General features: G+C 31.9%; 1 protein-coding gene across 2 annotated transcripts in view; it reads right to left on the bottom strand.

The window, feature by feature from the left end:
- LOC143047187 (uncharacterized) overlaps positions 1-15,498 on the bottom strand; it is a 54,782-nt gene extending 39,284 nt beyond the window's left edge. Inside the window, exon 1 of one of the 2 annotated variants that reach the window (XM_076220207.1) lies at positions 15,210-15,498. In XM_076220207.1, coding sequence (XP_076076322.1) covers positions 15,210-15,495 — 286 coding nt within the window. In that variant the 5' untranslated portion in view covers positions 15,496-15,498. Of the gene's footprint in view, positions 1-9,382; positions 9,763-15,209 lie in introns of those variants that run through there. The other variant, XM_076220189.1, reaches the window with a different exon arrangement.
- Between the last annotated feature and the right edge of the window lie 2,051 nt (positions 15,499-17,549).

The raw sequence follows: 17,549 nt of genomic DNA, 5'->3' as shown, positions 1-17,549 counted from the left end.
GTCTTACCAATTAGATGATATTAAAAAAAATATATGGTCACCGTCTTCGTTTTCCCTGTAGAAGCGACGCAAACCCAACATTTTGGCAAAAAAAATAACCATCAAAATTCGTGACGTTGTAATTTTTATTACATAACGTCACGTTATCATGCTAATAATTCCCAACGTTCTTCGTGTTGATTATGCACGATGATTATGTGTTTTGTATTGACAGAATGTTTTTATCATAAGAGTCTGGATAATTATCATTAATTTTTATTAAGTATAACTAATATTCTTTATTCTTTATATTTTAGCTCCCCATTATACTCTTTTTCTTTTTTGCATTTTATTCTGCAATTTTTGCCCATTAATCTGTATCTGTAAACCCCAATCAGACCCTCTTTTATGGAACATTTTAAAAAGAAATTATACGTTGTAAAAAATATGATACATGTATGCTTATTATCAATATACATATCTAAAACAATTACTAATTCCGACAAAAATACATTGTAAGTACATGAACGCAAAAATGGTAAAAACTTAAAAATAGAAATCATCAGGGTTGCTGTCTACAATTGACGCAATAAAAGATGTAATTGAAGCTATATTTTTGTATGCCCCCCCTCAACTACCCCTGTACGTCTGTCTGCCTGTCATTCCGTCTGGCCGCCCGTGCTTCCTTCCGTCCGGCCACCTTAATAGTTATTCCGCAAAACAGCTACAGTTTGAATCCTTAGCTAGAACTTTTTCACTTTGCTGTCTGTTTGCATCTGGTCAGGGTTTTGATTTTTGTTCAATATTTGCTCTAATGAGAGATAGTTGAACTTTGTCGTTTTTGGGGTAACCAATTCATATATCTCTTAGACTATCTTGTAAGTCATCTGTTTACACTTTTCTCCGTTCCGATATATGATTTGGCCACTTTTGAAAAAAACGGTTTCTTTGGCAGCGGAACATGTAATAGCTTGTGCTTTGGTACTATATCACGACAGAACATATACATGTCCATATACTGCTGCTTAACATTGCATATATAAACAAACATTATATCAATGATTCTACAAATTCTTGAAAGAGTGCCGTGTGGTTATTTATACATCTGCAAGTTAACAAGTAAAACACGCAGACAAACTGACATCTTTGTTTATATATTTTTTGTTCTGTATAAAATTTATTGTATACAAGTCTACAAAACGTTTTAAAAAATTTACTAAATGGTTATTGTTCCATAAGTGTACATATGTATGCTCGAAGAATATATAGAATCAGTACATGATACACAACATGCGACAAATAAGGGGGGGGGGTAGTATTAACAGGAAACCAAATTAAACTAAGGCTTTGATGGACGTAAACTTCAATAAAACTGGAAGTTACATAAGGGGAACGGAAAAATAAGAATATATTGCATCATTTACAACGACCTTTAAATTGACCAGTGATTTTTTATTCATTACTGACCAGCAACACCGAAATAATCAAACGATTTGTTAAGGGTCCATACTAAGTGTGGACTTAAATGTTCTTTATCTTTAAATACAAAGCTTTTTCTGTAAAATCTTCAATCAACGATTTTATAAATTTCTTCTATCATTACATGATTTCTTAATTCTATACATGGTCTACACTATTGTATTAAATAATTTTTTTTTTATTTTCTGTTGTTATTTTTTATAATTTTGCAAACTTGTTTGTTCAATTTTGACATTCGGCAGTATCCGTTATTCTGCAACTCCCTTTGAGATCTAATTATATATGACAATAAATTAATGTGCTTCTCTCTCTGAATTTCGCTTTCTCTCAAGACATTGCACGGTCTTTGTAGTACAGTGTATTTTCCAGAAATCGTGTAAAAACATCTCCAAGGAAACCAAACAGACGGAGGTCGAGATATGACATACAAACAGATGTACATATTTATTTACTACATGTATTTATACATATCTCTAGTAATTAGTTGCTGGGTGTACATGGGAGAAAAATACCCTTATATCTCATCAGTTGGGGCTGCATTTCATTTTTATGCAGCTCAAAACACCATATCTGTTTATAGGGAAATAATCCTTACAGAAATTGATTGTCTCCCATATTACTTTCTCTTCCATGTGCCATGTGCATGCAATAACTGTTCAGTGTTCTATGGTCATGTGTTTCATTTTATTATTTCATTGTTATAACACAAATCATTGTAATCATTGTATGAAATTTAAAACCCGCAAGCGTCCATGATTGGAATATTGAAGTATTCTTATTTTTATTCTTATTCTGTATCTGTTTAAGTATTTGTGTTCCATTTTTTAACATCGAAATACAGATGTGAAAGAAAACACCATTAGAAAAAAACAACGTTAGAATACAAAATGTAGCGATGGATTAATGATGTGAAACATCATTTTTGTTTATTTTTAATTTGTTATAGTCTAGAAACTGTGTATGAATATTAAACTATTGTTCCAGCCGTGAACAAGGTTAATTAATATAATAAGTGTATTATAGTTTAGTGCCATCTATGAACACTGATGATAATGACTGACTGACAGCAGCGGCGAATTTATGACCAGTATTAGTTTATGTGTTTCATTTCCTTTTCTCTAATTTGAAAATATTTTTACTTGCTCAGACTGGTTTGATAATTTTCAAAATATGGGATATATAGTCTTACAGTACAATACTAAGTTTTAACTTTAGTATTAATGTCCCAAACTTACACCCCCTTCTGCTTATTTTCTGCTAGACGATGTCTTTTTCCAGTGAATATAGGGTTTTTGTAAGGACAATTTTGACATACTACATATAGAATACTTCCGAGACCACACTGTTTTTTCTCATCACAATTATGTAGAAATAGTAGTGAGCAACAGTTTTCACACTTGTTTTAACTGGTCGGCAGATATACAAACTCTACCACCCTACGTCCCTGACGCCAGTCAAACACCTGATTTTCATTTTGAAGATCGTCTTCATGACTGTTTTCATATTCATTTTCAATTTTTAATTTTAGAAAAACAAGTTCATTCTCCTAGAAGTAACATACTTTCCGTAAAATTTACCGTTGACGTTGTCCCATCGAAAAGTCTCCGGTGCAATTTTAACATTCCAAAATCTTGTCAAAGGGACGTAATTCGTACAAAACATCGCAATATTTCGCGGAGTCAAAAAATAAGGATATATGCGGTTGCCTATAATTGCTTACATCCACCTCATTTGAAGTTTTTGCGTCTTGATTGGTAACGTCAAGATATGACGTCTACGCCTATTATTGAGGATATTGTTCATTTTGTAAGCAATTTTTTTTTTTGCGTATCAATATGAAAATTTCTAAATGTTATGTTGTAAGGAATATTTCTTAATTTTTAGTTGTACTGAGTATGCATGAGATATTTTCCATTAGAAGTAACGCAATCAACAAACATCGCATTATACGTATTTTGGTAAGAAAATATCATTTATGAAAAAAAGAAGATATGGTATGAGTGCCAATAAGACAACTCTCTACCCGATACTAAATGACATAGAACGCTATAAAATGCATTGCTTTCCAATTTATATCTGAAAGGTATTGAGCAATTAAAAAGTCAATTGTTCATGAACAATTGAAAGGTCTTTCCTTTTTTTCTTTTATTGATAGCCTTCTTAGTTCAAAAAATATATGGTTGCTAAGGACTTTTATGTTCATAACAAATGGCTATTTTGGACAAAAATCATTCCTAAGGATAAAAATATTACATCCAGTATTAAAAATGTCATATGTACTATTCATAGTCTTTCAAGTTAAAAAAATAAGTAATTGCTAAGGACTTACATGTCATTGTTAGGGACAAAAATGTCATTTACAGTATTAAAAATTTCATATTTATATTATTCATAGCCTTCTAAGTTCAAACATATTGTTGCTAAGGTGTATTATGTCGTTGCTAGGGGCTTTGACCTCTGACCTTGACCTAATTTTATAGAAATTATTATGCTGAACATTTTTGCCAATCAAAGTTTTTTTCTATCTCTAACCTCTTTTGAGTTATAAGCGAAAAATCATCATTTCGGACCCGAAAAACAGTTTTCGTGCCCTAGGTCCATAATAGTTGGTCCAATAATTTTGAGCCCAACATAACAAATGTAGATCTGAACAAGACACACATTTTCTCTGTTATATTTTATCAGCCATCTTTTACGGTTATTGTGTAAACTGATAACAAGCTAAGGGCAAAATCTAGGTCATGACCTTGACCTTTACCTTTTTCGAAGGGGCATAACGCTACCAATGAGTCGTTGAATCTTTTCGATCCATAAGTAACGAAGAACCAGGGTCTGTTCCTGAACAAATTCCACCCTTTGCTTTTTTTCTACCTATTATGGTTACGGAGTTAGAATGATAACAAGGTTTTTAGTGTTAGGGGAGATAACCCATAAAGGAAATGTAACATGGTCGTGCCCTCACCATAAGATAGCTTTTGGTCAACTGATACAAGGTACCTAATATCATTTTAACATGTCGCATACTTTTTTGGGAAATGTCGTTAAAGTTTGGCGGAAAAAATAATAATAATAATCAGAAGAAATACAGTAAGGTCTTTCCTTAAATAGAAAAAGGAAAGACTTTAATTACAAGATAGCTTAAACTGGAATAATTTAAAAAGTACACTTGACTTGTTTTAATAACGGAATACTTAAATTATGAAATAAAATATAATCAGAAAAAATGGTTATATTCATCCCATATCTTAACAAGCTTTTTGTGCTATAGAGGAGTATGTAACCACTCTCTTCAAGCACTACAATTTCGTTTTCACAATCAAGTTCTATACATATGAATCGCATTGCAGAGAAACAGCGAATCGCGCTTTTACGCTTTTCCAAATTTGAAAATCAATTGCTGCTTTTTTACCCTCTGGTAATACAGCCGTTTCAAAACTTTATAACTAATCTACACGAACTATCATCGGATTTTTTTTTTATAGTGTGTGGTTTTGTTTTACTATAACTACTCATAATATATCTCGTCTGCCAAACTGCAATTAGAATGTCCTTATCAACATGACTTCGATTATATTAAAATTTGTTTCGCAAAGGTCATCTTTTTTTTTTCAGAATTCGAGTTCGTGACGTTTCCGAATTATTTTTAACTTTTTGAAATTTCCAATCAATTGCGTTTTCTTGCGATCATAGAATGCTCCATTAATCAGTTATCACAAATGTTACACGATAAGTCTGGGACAAGGAGATTTGTAATACAATTTGTTGATATTTTGGTGTATTTTTCGAGTCTGTTCCATGGGTTTACAATTCATATAACAAGCAAGGTTCTCCAAATAATCTCTACTATAGAAAACTGTTCAATATGATACACCAAGTAAAAGTTTAACACCCAAACACAAAGCAAACAATTAATTCGATTTGAAGTTAAAGTTCAAGTACAGAAAAGCAACCAATTGAAATTTTCAATGAATGACTTCGCTACTGATACATTACTTGTACAAAACAGCGAAATTCGGAATTGGACATCCATGCAAGACATTTGCCAGAAGTTGTTGCATTTTTATTTGTCGTGTAAGTGCTGCAAAAAATCGGTTTTGATATGGGTTATATAAATTATATGTAATTTTGTGAGAATTATTTATGAAAACGAAATTGCATATAATCTTATATTTCAAAAGAACGCTATATCACTGATATTTAACAGTTGTACCTATTTGCCTCCTACATGTCCTATGAAGATACTTTACTTGGGAGAGAAAGAATTTAATTTAATCATACGTTAAAACAGTTTGGTAACCGGAAGACTGGGTGACGTTATCACAATAAAGTTCAAAGTATTTAAAAATATTAGGGAATACTGTCAATCATAGATATAATTAACAATACAAATCTTTCCAATATTTATCAAAAATCATAATATACATCATATTATTAAACAAATATATTTAGTAGACTAGAAGTTGAAGTATTTAATTGTAATTCACGGTGGGGTAGATCAGATGTGGAAGTATTTAATTGTAATTCATGGCGGGGTAGATCACGACCAGGTATTGACTAAATGTCATTGCAATTTTTTTTTAATAACAACCTAATGATATAAAAAAAGATTTGTTACAATTCTTTTACTTGTTTTATACATAGGTTCTTAGAATACAACACATTCTTTTCCTTATTTAAAAAACTGTCACTGTTTGTTGGTATTTTGTATACGTTACAAACTACACTGATGTTCCTAATTTGTCACTCAAAGTTTTATAACAACTATCCACCCCATTGTGTTATTTGTATTATAACTTCTGAGAGATGTCCGTTATCGAAACTTTTAAAAATAAGTAGTATCGATTAAAAGAAAGTATACGTAAATTGCATTAAAACTATAGAAATTGTAGGAAATTAAAATGCACACTCCGGATAGTTTAGGATACAAATGTGTACAAAAGTCAAAATAAGTTTCGTGCGATGAGTCTGTGGGGAAAAAAATTAACCCAGAAAATATCCCCCCTCCCCCCCCCCCCCCCATTTTCCCTTAAAACGATCCGAAAGAACATCAAATCATGTTCCAAAAAATCTTGCATAGTTTGACCAATATGAAAATGTTGATAGGTAGATGACAGACAATAGGACCAAAAGCGGGGGAAAGTACAAGATGTGTGTTTTTTTTTAATTTCTATAGAGTAAAAAAAGAAGTCACGTGATCATAATGATATAAACAAACAAAGCAATTAAATATAAATCGTTTGTAGAACTGTCTTTAGGGTTACAGGTAATTCCAGATTCTTTATTTATGCTGAGGTAGATTTTGTTTTCTTTCTCTACATCTACTTGTGTTGTATCCGATATCAAATTTACGCGTGTAAAATAAGCCGTTTATTGGAATCCTTTGTTCTCATTTGTTATCATAGTGAAGGCAGATTTTAAATATCGTATCTTGTTTGATCTCTTCCGTATTAGCTTAAAATAAGGTATCACTTCCTGTTCATAATCTAAAAATGCCATATTTTTGCGGTCGACCAGTAAAGTCGAGCACATACTTTACTTGACAAGAGTCGACATAATCTCGAGGGTTCTAAACTGTATTTGACTTCGGTCTCGACTTTAACTTTAAAATAAATCTGCTTGAGTAATTGATAATATAAGTATAGAAAGAATATGGTCTTGACAAATGACCGACCAAACTTAACGAATGCTTGACCAATCTCGATTAATACTCGACCTGTCTTGACACGTCACGACCACTCTCGAACAGTTTTGTAACATTCTAAACCTTTAATTTTTGGTCTCGACAGGTCTGATCTCAACTATAATGATCTTACAAAATTCAATGTTATATGATTGTTTAGATCATTACTGTGAAATTAAAGGATTCAATTAACAGCTAAAAAAAAGCTTAAATTTTCAGCTCAGACTAAATTCAGACATCGCCTGTAAAAATGTCTATAACATTTTCAAATCAACTTCGATTTTAATTCTTTCAGGAAGTTACACATTCTTTTACATGGTTTTAATTTCTGTTTTAGTGGTTCGGCTGTATTTGTATTAGCTCTTATGCCACTTCAATAAATTAACTTCTTTTCTGTATGCATTTTTTTATCACACCTGGTTCAATGGTCGAAGTGAACTTTTATCATGACATGGCGTCCGTCGTCCGTTAACTTTTATAAAAATCTTCTCCTCTGAAACTACTGGGCCAAATTTAACCAAACTTGGACACAATCATCATTAGGGTATCTAGTTATGAAAAGGTGTCCAATAACCACGCCTGTCAACCAACATGGCTGATAATTATCAAAGGTAACATACGACTCATCAGTGACGCTTAGATCAAAATAGTTATAAAGACCAACAAGTACAAAGTTGAAGAGCCAAAATTCCAAAAGGATGTTTCAAATACGGATAAGGTAATATATTCCTGAGATCAGACAATCCGTTTTTTTTCGACAAATTCAATGTTTAGCAACAGGAAATTTATAAAAATTACCATATAATTGATATTCATGTCAACACCGAAGTGCTGACTACTGGGCTGGTCATACCCTCAGGGACGAAATGTCCACCAGCAGTGGAATCGACCCAGTGGTGTTAATAGTTATCAAAGGTACCATGATCATAATTTAATACGCAAGACGCGCGTTTCGTCTACATAAGACTCATCAGTGACGCTCAGATCAAAATAATTATAAAGCCAAACAAGTACACAGTTGAAGAGCATGGAAGACCCAAAATTCCAAAAAATCTATTCATGTGATAAGGAAATCCTTAGTTTTTCGAAAGTTTTGCAACAGGAAATTTATAAAAATGACTATATAATTGATATTCATGTCAACACCGTAGTGGGCTGGTGATACCCTCGGACTTTGCTTAACATAGAAAAAAGGGTTTATTTTAAACTAAGGCATTTAGAGCCAATTTGACAAGGGGTTGACTTGTTCATCAGGTCAGGATCTATCTGCCCTGAAATTTTCAGTCAAAACAGACAACCCGTAATTAGATTGCTGTCCCTGAATTGGTTATTTAAATTAAAATTTTGTAGTTTTGGGTTATTATCTTGAATCTTATTATAGATAGAAATAAACAGCAATAATGTTCAGCAAAGTATTATCTACAAATGAGTCAAAATTGCCAAAATGGTTAATTTACAAAGTTTACTATCCACAGAGGTCACATATATCAGTGACCGCTGTGAATCGTATACCCAGAATTGATAGAAAAAGTTATGTCTAGTATACTTATGTTCATATTGTACTGTAAATCACGAAAATAATTGAAATTGAAAAACAAAACAAAAATACGGATTTTGGAAAAATATGGGGAGGGTAAAAAAATGTGTCACGCCCCAAGTGCCTATGGTTAAACCTTGAGATAGTGTATAGACATTTGTCTATTTTTGAAGAATGCATGTCGACCTCTAGATTTCCTTTCGGATTAAATGTGTGCTACTATTGCTTTGATATTGAGGAAATTCCAGTTCTATTTTATTCTAAAATCTAAACTTGCATAGAAAGAATATTTTTTTCATCATGTCAAAGACCGCTGTTAAATCGTCAAAATATTAAGTTTTCATTCATAAAAAAATATTTTCTCTTTCACATGTAGCTGATTGTAAATAGTTTATTGGGTTACCTTTTTTCTTCTAAAAAAGCAAATCACTTTTTCCTATGTAAACAAGAAATAAGCTTACAGCATTTTGGGGTAGAAAAAACTTTACCACGCTTTATTATGTTTTGACTTTTATCATTCAAATTTACTTAGTATCTTGTGTTTCTGAATAATATTTTCAAATTCAAAATCAATTTGTACTTGTCTTTTAATATACTAGTAGCCAAATGTAAGTAGCAGCGCCAGTGACTGTCTGATATTTACTGAATTAAATTATCATACAATTTCGATATACACCGAACCAGAAAAAAGAAAGCACATAGCTTACCGTGAGTCGAGCATTTATCACATAACTGTTCTTCATACTGCGTTTTAAAATATACCGATCTCGTTACATTACATGAATGTAAGCATTCGTCAAATGACTGTTGCTGTCCCGCTGTGTGTGTACAACAAAGTGGTTTCATTCTATACCTAAAGCCTCCACATGTACTGTTACATGCTGCCCACGGAGCCCAAGGGTAATATTCACATGGTTTCAGTCCATACGAGCATGAACTTTGTGTCCTTGCTAAAGAAATACTCCATACAATGATGCTACAGTACAAGATCCAAAACATCATCAATAAATGTTAAAACTATTGTTAACCTATCTAAGTATGACGATATCACAGTTGTATTTCAATGATCAAGATAGGTATCGTTAACCAAACACGTTCGTATACTTCATATCTGTACACTGACACTATTGAATATCAGTTGTTCGTAAAAAAAAAAAATAAACTTTAGGTCAGTGTAATAGGTAAAAATTTTATTCATTTCGTGTTAGTTTTAACATGGACAGGAGGTTAATTTACATTGTATAACTAATCTATTCTTTTGTTTTGCTAATCTCACTGCTTTTAAATATTCATTAAATATTCAAGTATTCTAATAGTCAGATATTTTAAAAAATGTCACAAATAAAATCAATTATCAAAAATAAGAAATCAATTAAATATGATATTTTACAATTTCCTTCATTTAATTTGATTTATTCACGAAGTGTTCGAAGTCATCAAGGCTACAATATATTTAGCTACTGAATCTATGTATGAGCAAAATGATCGTATTTATCTAATGAATTATAGTTTTAGAATACATCACGAGACATTTACCAAAAGTGTAGAGATGTGCTTCATACAGTGTTTGGTCCAATTAAAAAGGGTTTTCTTTCGTAATGCTAATGTGCTTTGTCTATATGTCTGTTTGTTTTTCTTTATTGACATATTTGTTTGTTTTTATAGTGATAAAGATTATAACACTATGTTGACTGCTGTTCCATTTTTTGATATTTTTTCCTAATATATGCGCTTGTTTTGTTCACATCAGTGTCAAATCATCATTGTCAAATTTAAATATAATAAAATGTATCCGACTGTTATAATACAAGTGAGAGGTTTAGCTAGCTATAACCATCATTTTCTTCAGAAGAAATGCCTATACTAAGTCGGATAATGACAGTTGTGATCTATTCAGTTGATTTGTTTGAGCTTTTGGTTTTGCATGCAATTTTGATATAGCCATTTGATAAGGTACTTTCCCTTCAGAATTTTCCTTGGAACTCGTTTTTTTTTTTTTTTTTTTTGTTATTTTACTCTTCAGTGCACAAAATTACATCGCTATAGCCAGTAGAGGTAACAAAATAAACATGAATGGAAACGAGTTTAAGTAATTTTTTTTTTGCTTTGCTCTACTTTCAATATTTTTGATAACTCAAATGTGGATAGGGTTACACATACAGCACCTATTTTGACATCCCCCATTTCCTTTTTTGTCTATTTAAAAAACAGACAAATCTTGTTCATTTTGTGTTTCTTTGCAATTTATCTTTATTTGGATCCATACTGAATCATAGAAAAATTTATTTGGAATGTCGTCTGAACGATCTAATATTCACTAATAAGGAGTTCCTATATTGCATCCAATCCATGCTTAACAACACATCCGTAGTAATTTATCTTTTGTTTAATTTCTTCACATTTCGTTTGAACTATTTGACAAATAGTCCGTGCTTGTTATATATTTTGTATGACAATGTATGAAATATCTTTTATAAAGTAGACTTTTTGTTGATATCGATGCAAAGTTTCACTGGAGATTTCATCTATCGAACTTATCGTTACCGTTTTGTGTATATGGGTTTTTTTCATAAAATGTTTACCTACTCTGTCCATGGCTTAAATTTTGTAAATCATATGGGTTTTCACTTTTTGGTCTCCGTCAATACATTAATAAAGTCAACGGAAACACTCTTTGTCTGGAAGCCAGTCAAGTATAAAGTTGAAGAGCATTGAGGACCAAAGTTTCAAAAAAATTGCCAAATTCGGCTAAGGTAACCTATGCCTGGGCTAAGAAAATCCTTAATATTTCAAAAACTTCATAATTTTCCAAACTGTTAATGTATTAAAAATGTCCATATAATTGATATTCAGGTCAACACCGAAGTGCCGACTGTTGGAACTGGTGGTACCCTCGGGCACGACACAAAGGTTCAAGGCTTATAATTTGATACGCCAGACGTATAATTTGATACGCCAGACTTTAGAAGCCACTAATACAACTTCATATAGTAAAATGGTGGTCATCTATAGGTGATGAGAATATAGTTCGTCTGTCTTAAATCAACTGGTCGTCTTTTGTCTTAATAAAAACAAGTGCAGTTCATAAGATAAACTGTATCATCTAAGACAATAATCATGAAAACATATATCTGAGAAACTGCGTGTTACAAAATTTCATTGCAAAGTGGACAAAAATCGTTTCATTTGGTGCGTGTATCGTTACACAGAGCATTTGTAAATATTTTAAAAACGGCTTATAATATCATTTTGTTGTTAAAAATTGCAAATTCAAAAGTTTAAACCGCATTTATTGTGTCAGATACCTTTTAATTAAATTAATTGTTACAACGTGTGGCACCCATTTACGTTTCTCATGAAAAGTTCTAAACTTCAAAGAGAGAAATTAAGATTAAGGAACGAAATTGTTACTTGCATCGTGTTAACTCTTGAAAAGGTTTTCTTTGTGAAAGAGATTTGTTCAAATCAGGACAACTATTGCTCTTTTTTATGCAAAAATCAAAACTTCCTGCACAGCAGCCGATATTATGATAATGAATTCTTTATTTCTACATCAAAAGATATTCAATAACTTATATTATTTTTTGTTACGATATCTCTAAGTCCATTTTTATTGGTAACCTCCTTTTTGTTGTCAGCGGTACCGTTATTTACATTCATTCAAGTGCTTTACGTGACTTATTTTTATTCTTCTAAGGATTAAGACGAAAAGGTAAGTTCAAATACCAGAAAGTAGTTTCACCCTGCTGTAAGCTTTTTCATTCTTTTTCTCTGTTTAAATTTAGTTGTTACTGTTGATAAATTAAGGTTGCTTTTTTTACTATTAGTTTATAAAGAAATCTATGCCTTGTTTTACCCACAAAAAGTCAAAATCAAATAGACCTTATAATTATGATCATATTTTCATAATATATATATCATTTAAAAAATCCTGTAACGAGCTAAAATCATGAGCATTGGCTATTTAACTATGTTTAGTCGATTGTTCACAAAATACGTCTACAAGGATTGTTGAATGGGGGTTTGAAACTACACAGTAATTAACACTCTGAATGGTTCCTGACGAGAAGACGTTTTGATGGGTTAATTGTGGACTTGAACTAGCTGTCAGATAACTGCGAGTTATCTCAGATCTGTTCCTAGTGTCTTTTTTGTTGTCGCGATGTACAAGTACCCGGCCACGTCAACTTCTATTTTTGTCCATCTGATGAGTTAAGCCTTTTCCAACTGACTTTTATAGTTCGTTCTTATGTTGTACAGTTATACCACTGTCCAAGGTTAGAATGAGGGTTGGGATCCCGCTAACATGTTTAACACCGCCACATTATTTATGTATGTGCCTGTCCAAAGTCAGGAGCCTGTAATTCAGTAGTTGTCGTTTGTATATGTGATACATGTTTGTTTTTCATTCATTTTGTTTTATATAGACAAAGCCGTTAGTTTCCTCGTTTGAATTGTTTTACATAGTCATATCGGGGCCTGTTATAGCTGACTATGCGGTATGGTCTTTGCTCATTGTTGAAGGCCGTACGGTGACCTATAGCTGTTAATGTCTGCGTCATTTTGGTCTCTTGTGGAGCAGTTGTCTCATTTGCAATCATACCACATCTTCTTTTTATATTGACTACTAATTTCAAACAACATCCTACTCTGAGGTTTGCACACAGGGCTTATCGGTTTCACAATATCTGCTTCTTTCTGTTTAAATTTCAGGATGTTTTCATAGGTGTTTTATCTTGATTTGCATTAACGCTCTTGCTATTTCCTTTGGTAACCCTTGCTCAACAGGTAATTAATGTATATCCCAGGTATGGCTCTGCAGTTGAGTCCAAATTTTAAAATATAATCATATAGGGTAATAATTCTTATTCAACAGTGATATGCCAGTTTATAATAGTGATCATTATGTATTTATCTGTTAAAAACTAACGTTCTTTATAAATATATCAGTCAATTTAAACATGTTAAGTGGGCTTAATATCTCGATCCTCGTTGTTAACCTTTTAATCTCATCTTATTCTGTCAAGCCATGCCATCGTTTTGTAAAAAAAAAGAGTTTTCGGACGGGACTACTTAACAATTGTTTTAACAGTTAAAAAACGTCATATACAAGTAAACAAAAACTGAAATAGCTAAATTAAGTAACCTTTAAACAGACAACTGGGTCGATGCCACTGCTGGTGGACGTTTCGTCCCCGAGGGTATCACCAGCCCAGTAGTCAGCACTTCGGTGTTGACATGAATATCAATTATATGGTCATTTTTATAAATTTTCTGTTTACAAAACTATGAATTTTTCGAAAAACTAAGGATTTTCTTACCCCAGGAGTAGATTACCTTAGCCGTATTTGGCACAACTTTTTGGAATTTTTGGTCCTCAATGCTCTTCAACTTTGTATTTATTTGGCTTTTTTAACTATTTTGATCTGAGCGTCACTGATGAGTCTTATGTAGACGGAACGCGCGTCTGGCGTATACAATTATAATCCTGGTACTTTTGATAACTATTTATACCACTGGGTCGATGCCACTGCTGGTGGACGTTTCGTCCCCGAGGGTATCACCAGCCCAGTAGTCAGCACTTAGGTGTTGACATGAATATCAATTATATGGTCATTTTTATAAATTTTCTGTTTACAAAACTATGAATTTTTCGAAAAACTAAGGATTTTCTTACTCCAGGAGTAGATTACCTTAGCCGTATTTGGCACAACTTTTTGGAATTTTTGGTCCTCAATGCTCTTCAACTTTGTATTTATTTGGCTTTTTTAACTATTTTGATCTGAGCGTCACTGATGAGTCTTATGTAGACGAAACGCGCGTCTGGCGTATACAATTATAATCCTGGTACTTTTGATAACTATTTAAATTAAGCAACAATTTTTTTTTCAAATATGTATTTTTGTTGTCCGTATGAAAGTGACTTAATTGGATAAAATTTGTACAAGGTTAGTTTGAGTTTATTATACCACTGCGAGTATGCATTTTCTTTATCAAAATGATGGACGAATAAAATTATTATTTTGAAAAAAAAACGAAAAACAAGTTCGTTTCCTGTTTTTTTCAATGTCGTTTATATTGACTCGCACTCCCCCGCAACAGACTTCTTATTAATAGTTTGTTAGGCAACTATTCCCGCAGTCGAATTCCAATGACCACAGTTTTGAAATTTTCAAATAAGAAAGAAATATAAAATACAAAAAAAACTATTTCATTTGGAAAAGTTATAATAGTTGAATTATTTAGAGAACAACCATAAATTGTCTCGAAATATATATATATACCATCTTTCTCTATAATTATATATTAATTTCTGGCTTTTCCAACAATAGTAGGTGTATTGTCTTCATAAGTGTAGACTATTCACATTTTTTTAAATTGAACATAATATATATTGTAGACGATTTACCTTCTTTCAATATCTTATTTCTATACTTATTTTAACTACATTTGTAGCACTGCTTCATAAAATCAAAATAACCCTTATTTTCAATTTGTTCGTCATAAGTGCAGCTAATAAATTACATAACTTACCATGAATGCATGCTTTACATGTTTGTTGTTCATAGTTTGTTTGAAAATAATGCTCTCTTTTTATATCACAAGACTGCAAGCATTCGTCAAATGTCTTTTGTTTGTTTTGTTCTTGTTCACAACACAGGGGTTGCATTCTGTATCTCACACCTCCACAGCTTGGTTTACATTGTGTCCAATCCATCCAAGCATAAAATTCGCATGCTTTTAACCCATATTGACAATGAGTTTGGGTTTTTACAACGGAGATGACAAATGTGATGATACAAAAATGTTTAATAATCATTTCTCAAACTGCTGAAATATATTAACGTTCAAATCTGTTGTTCGTATTTAAATAGAAGAGATATCTGAGAAAATCCATAATGTACATCAGTGCGTGCATATAGATTAAAATGCACACCTTAATTGTACATAATGCAGGGATAACTTGCTTTAATATCTCTTATAAGTTTGTTGTCCTTTATTTGGGTTTTACATTGATGTCAGTATAAAAATAAGGTGATGTGGTATTATTTTCAATAAACATCAGTCCAAATCACGAGAATGTAAGCTACAAAACATTAGTATACGTCCTTTACAAAGCAACCTAATATGGTATATCTACCTTGCAAAGGCTAAGTCAAGGCAAAATGTGAAAAATTAAATCAGAAAAAATATCAAAAAAATATGACAGACGTAAACCATCAACAACTTAAATATCGGCGTGTAGTGTAATGATGACTCCAATTTTCTAAATATTTGGGAAACCGAATATGAAGATTAAAAGCGCATTTTTATAAATATTTGAGAGAGATTATGAAGTCATTTGGAAATTGAATGTATAGACTTGAAGAGAAATTATTTGTTTGGAATGTTTTTTAAATTAAAATTAAATGAATAAAGCACACCTTTTTGGAGAGAGAACATTACAGTACTAAAAATGTTGTAATATGAATTTGTTATATATATTTCTACAAGACGAAACCATGGAGGTTTATATTATGTAGTATCAACAAATTTAAAAAAAGAGAAACGAAAAAACACCAAAAGGGATATTCAAGCTGACTAGTCCAAAAGATGACAAAATAGAAAATGACCAATGACGAAACAATAGTTAATGAAATCCATAAGAAATATCTCAGTAGCTGTAAAAGGGCAAGCATATCCTGCTTCATGTGTGATCGCCATCGTTTAACCCATATAATTGACACTAAACGTGATGGTGTCCCTAAAATGTTAAAAAAGAAGATTTTTTACTTCACTAAGTAGAAGTCTTTGTTTGATAACTTCATTGTAAGCAGGAACCTTCCTTTAAGTGAACTGTGATAGGAAATGCAAGCACTAAATATCGTTTCAACTTGGAGATACTTTATAGGAAGGCGATGCTGGAATGTTGTTCATAGAAATTGAATATTCACAAACAGCGACGTATTTTTGTAACGAATATGTGATCCTCAAATTCATACAATCATTCTTACTTTTCTAGTTCAAACAACTATCATGATAATAACATGACGGTATTGAAAAGTTATTTTTATAATTATTTGAATTACAAACGGCAAGATATAACATAGTATCCAACCAAAACCACAACAGAAACATTATAATTAAATACATGAACTTTGAAATATAAAATACCGAGACACGTCGTGTAGCAATGCAACTTCGCACTCGGTAAAGTAATTTTAATTTGGAATACGTCACATTCGGTACTTAACAGACAGACGACATATATTTTAAATTATCACCAAAGACGTGTTAAAAATGGCATTAGTTAGTTTAGACTCCGGCACATTATATAGATCACCCAATTCGTGATGATGTAAATTTACGGACTGCCATTTTTAATCTTTCCTCCTCATAACTCTGTTGCAGTTTCCTATACGTATAAGGTCATACGGGGATAGTTCGAATGTTGATGTGATCTTGATAAGTATTTCAAATAGTTATCGAATGTACCAGGATTCTAATTTAATACGCCAGCCGCGCGTTTCATCTACATAATGCTCACCAGTGACGCTCAGATCAGAATAGCTATATATAAAGCCAAATAAGTACAAAGTTGAAGAGCATTTAGGACCCAAACTAGACAATTTTTTCAAACTTTTCTTGTTATCCATTCGTTTAATGTGTTTGAGTTTTTGATTTTATATTTGATTAGGAACTTTTCGTTTTTGAATTTTCCTCGGAGTTCAAAATTTTTGATATTACTTTTTAGTCGGCAATATCGGTGTGTTTGTTGTTCGCAGGAAATACTTTATACTTTTTTCAGTGTATAAAAAATTGATATGCCATTTATAAGAACTTAATATATAAAATATTTATTAAAGTTTTGAACCAATCCATAAGCTGAAAGTT

The sequence above is a fragment of the Mytilus galloprovincialis genome, chromosome 1 (assembly GCF_965363235.1).
Source record: "Mytilus galloprovincialis chromosome 1, xbMytGall1.hap1.1, whole genome shotgun sequence".
In the NCBI taxonomy this organism is placed as follows: Eukaryota; Metazoa; Mollusca; class Bivalvia; order Mytilida; family Mytilidae; genus Mytilus; species Mytilus galloprovincialis.
Note: the sequence above shows the minus strand (reverse complement) of the source record. Positions and strands in the feature narration are given on the sequence as shown.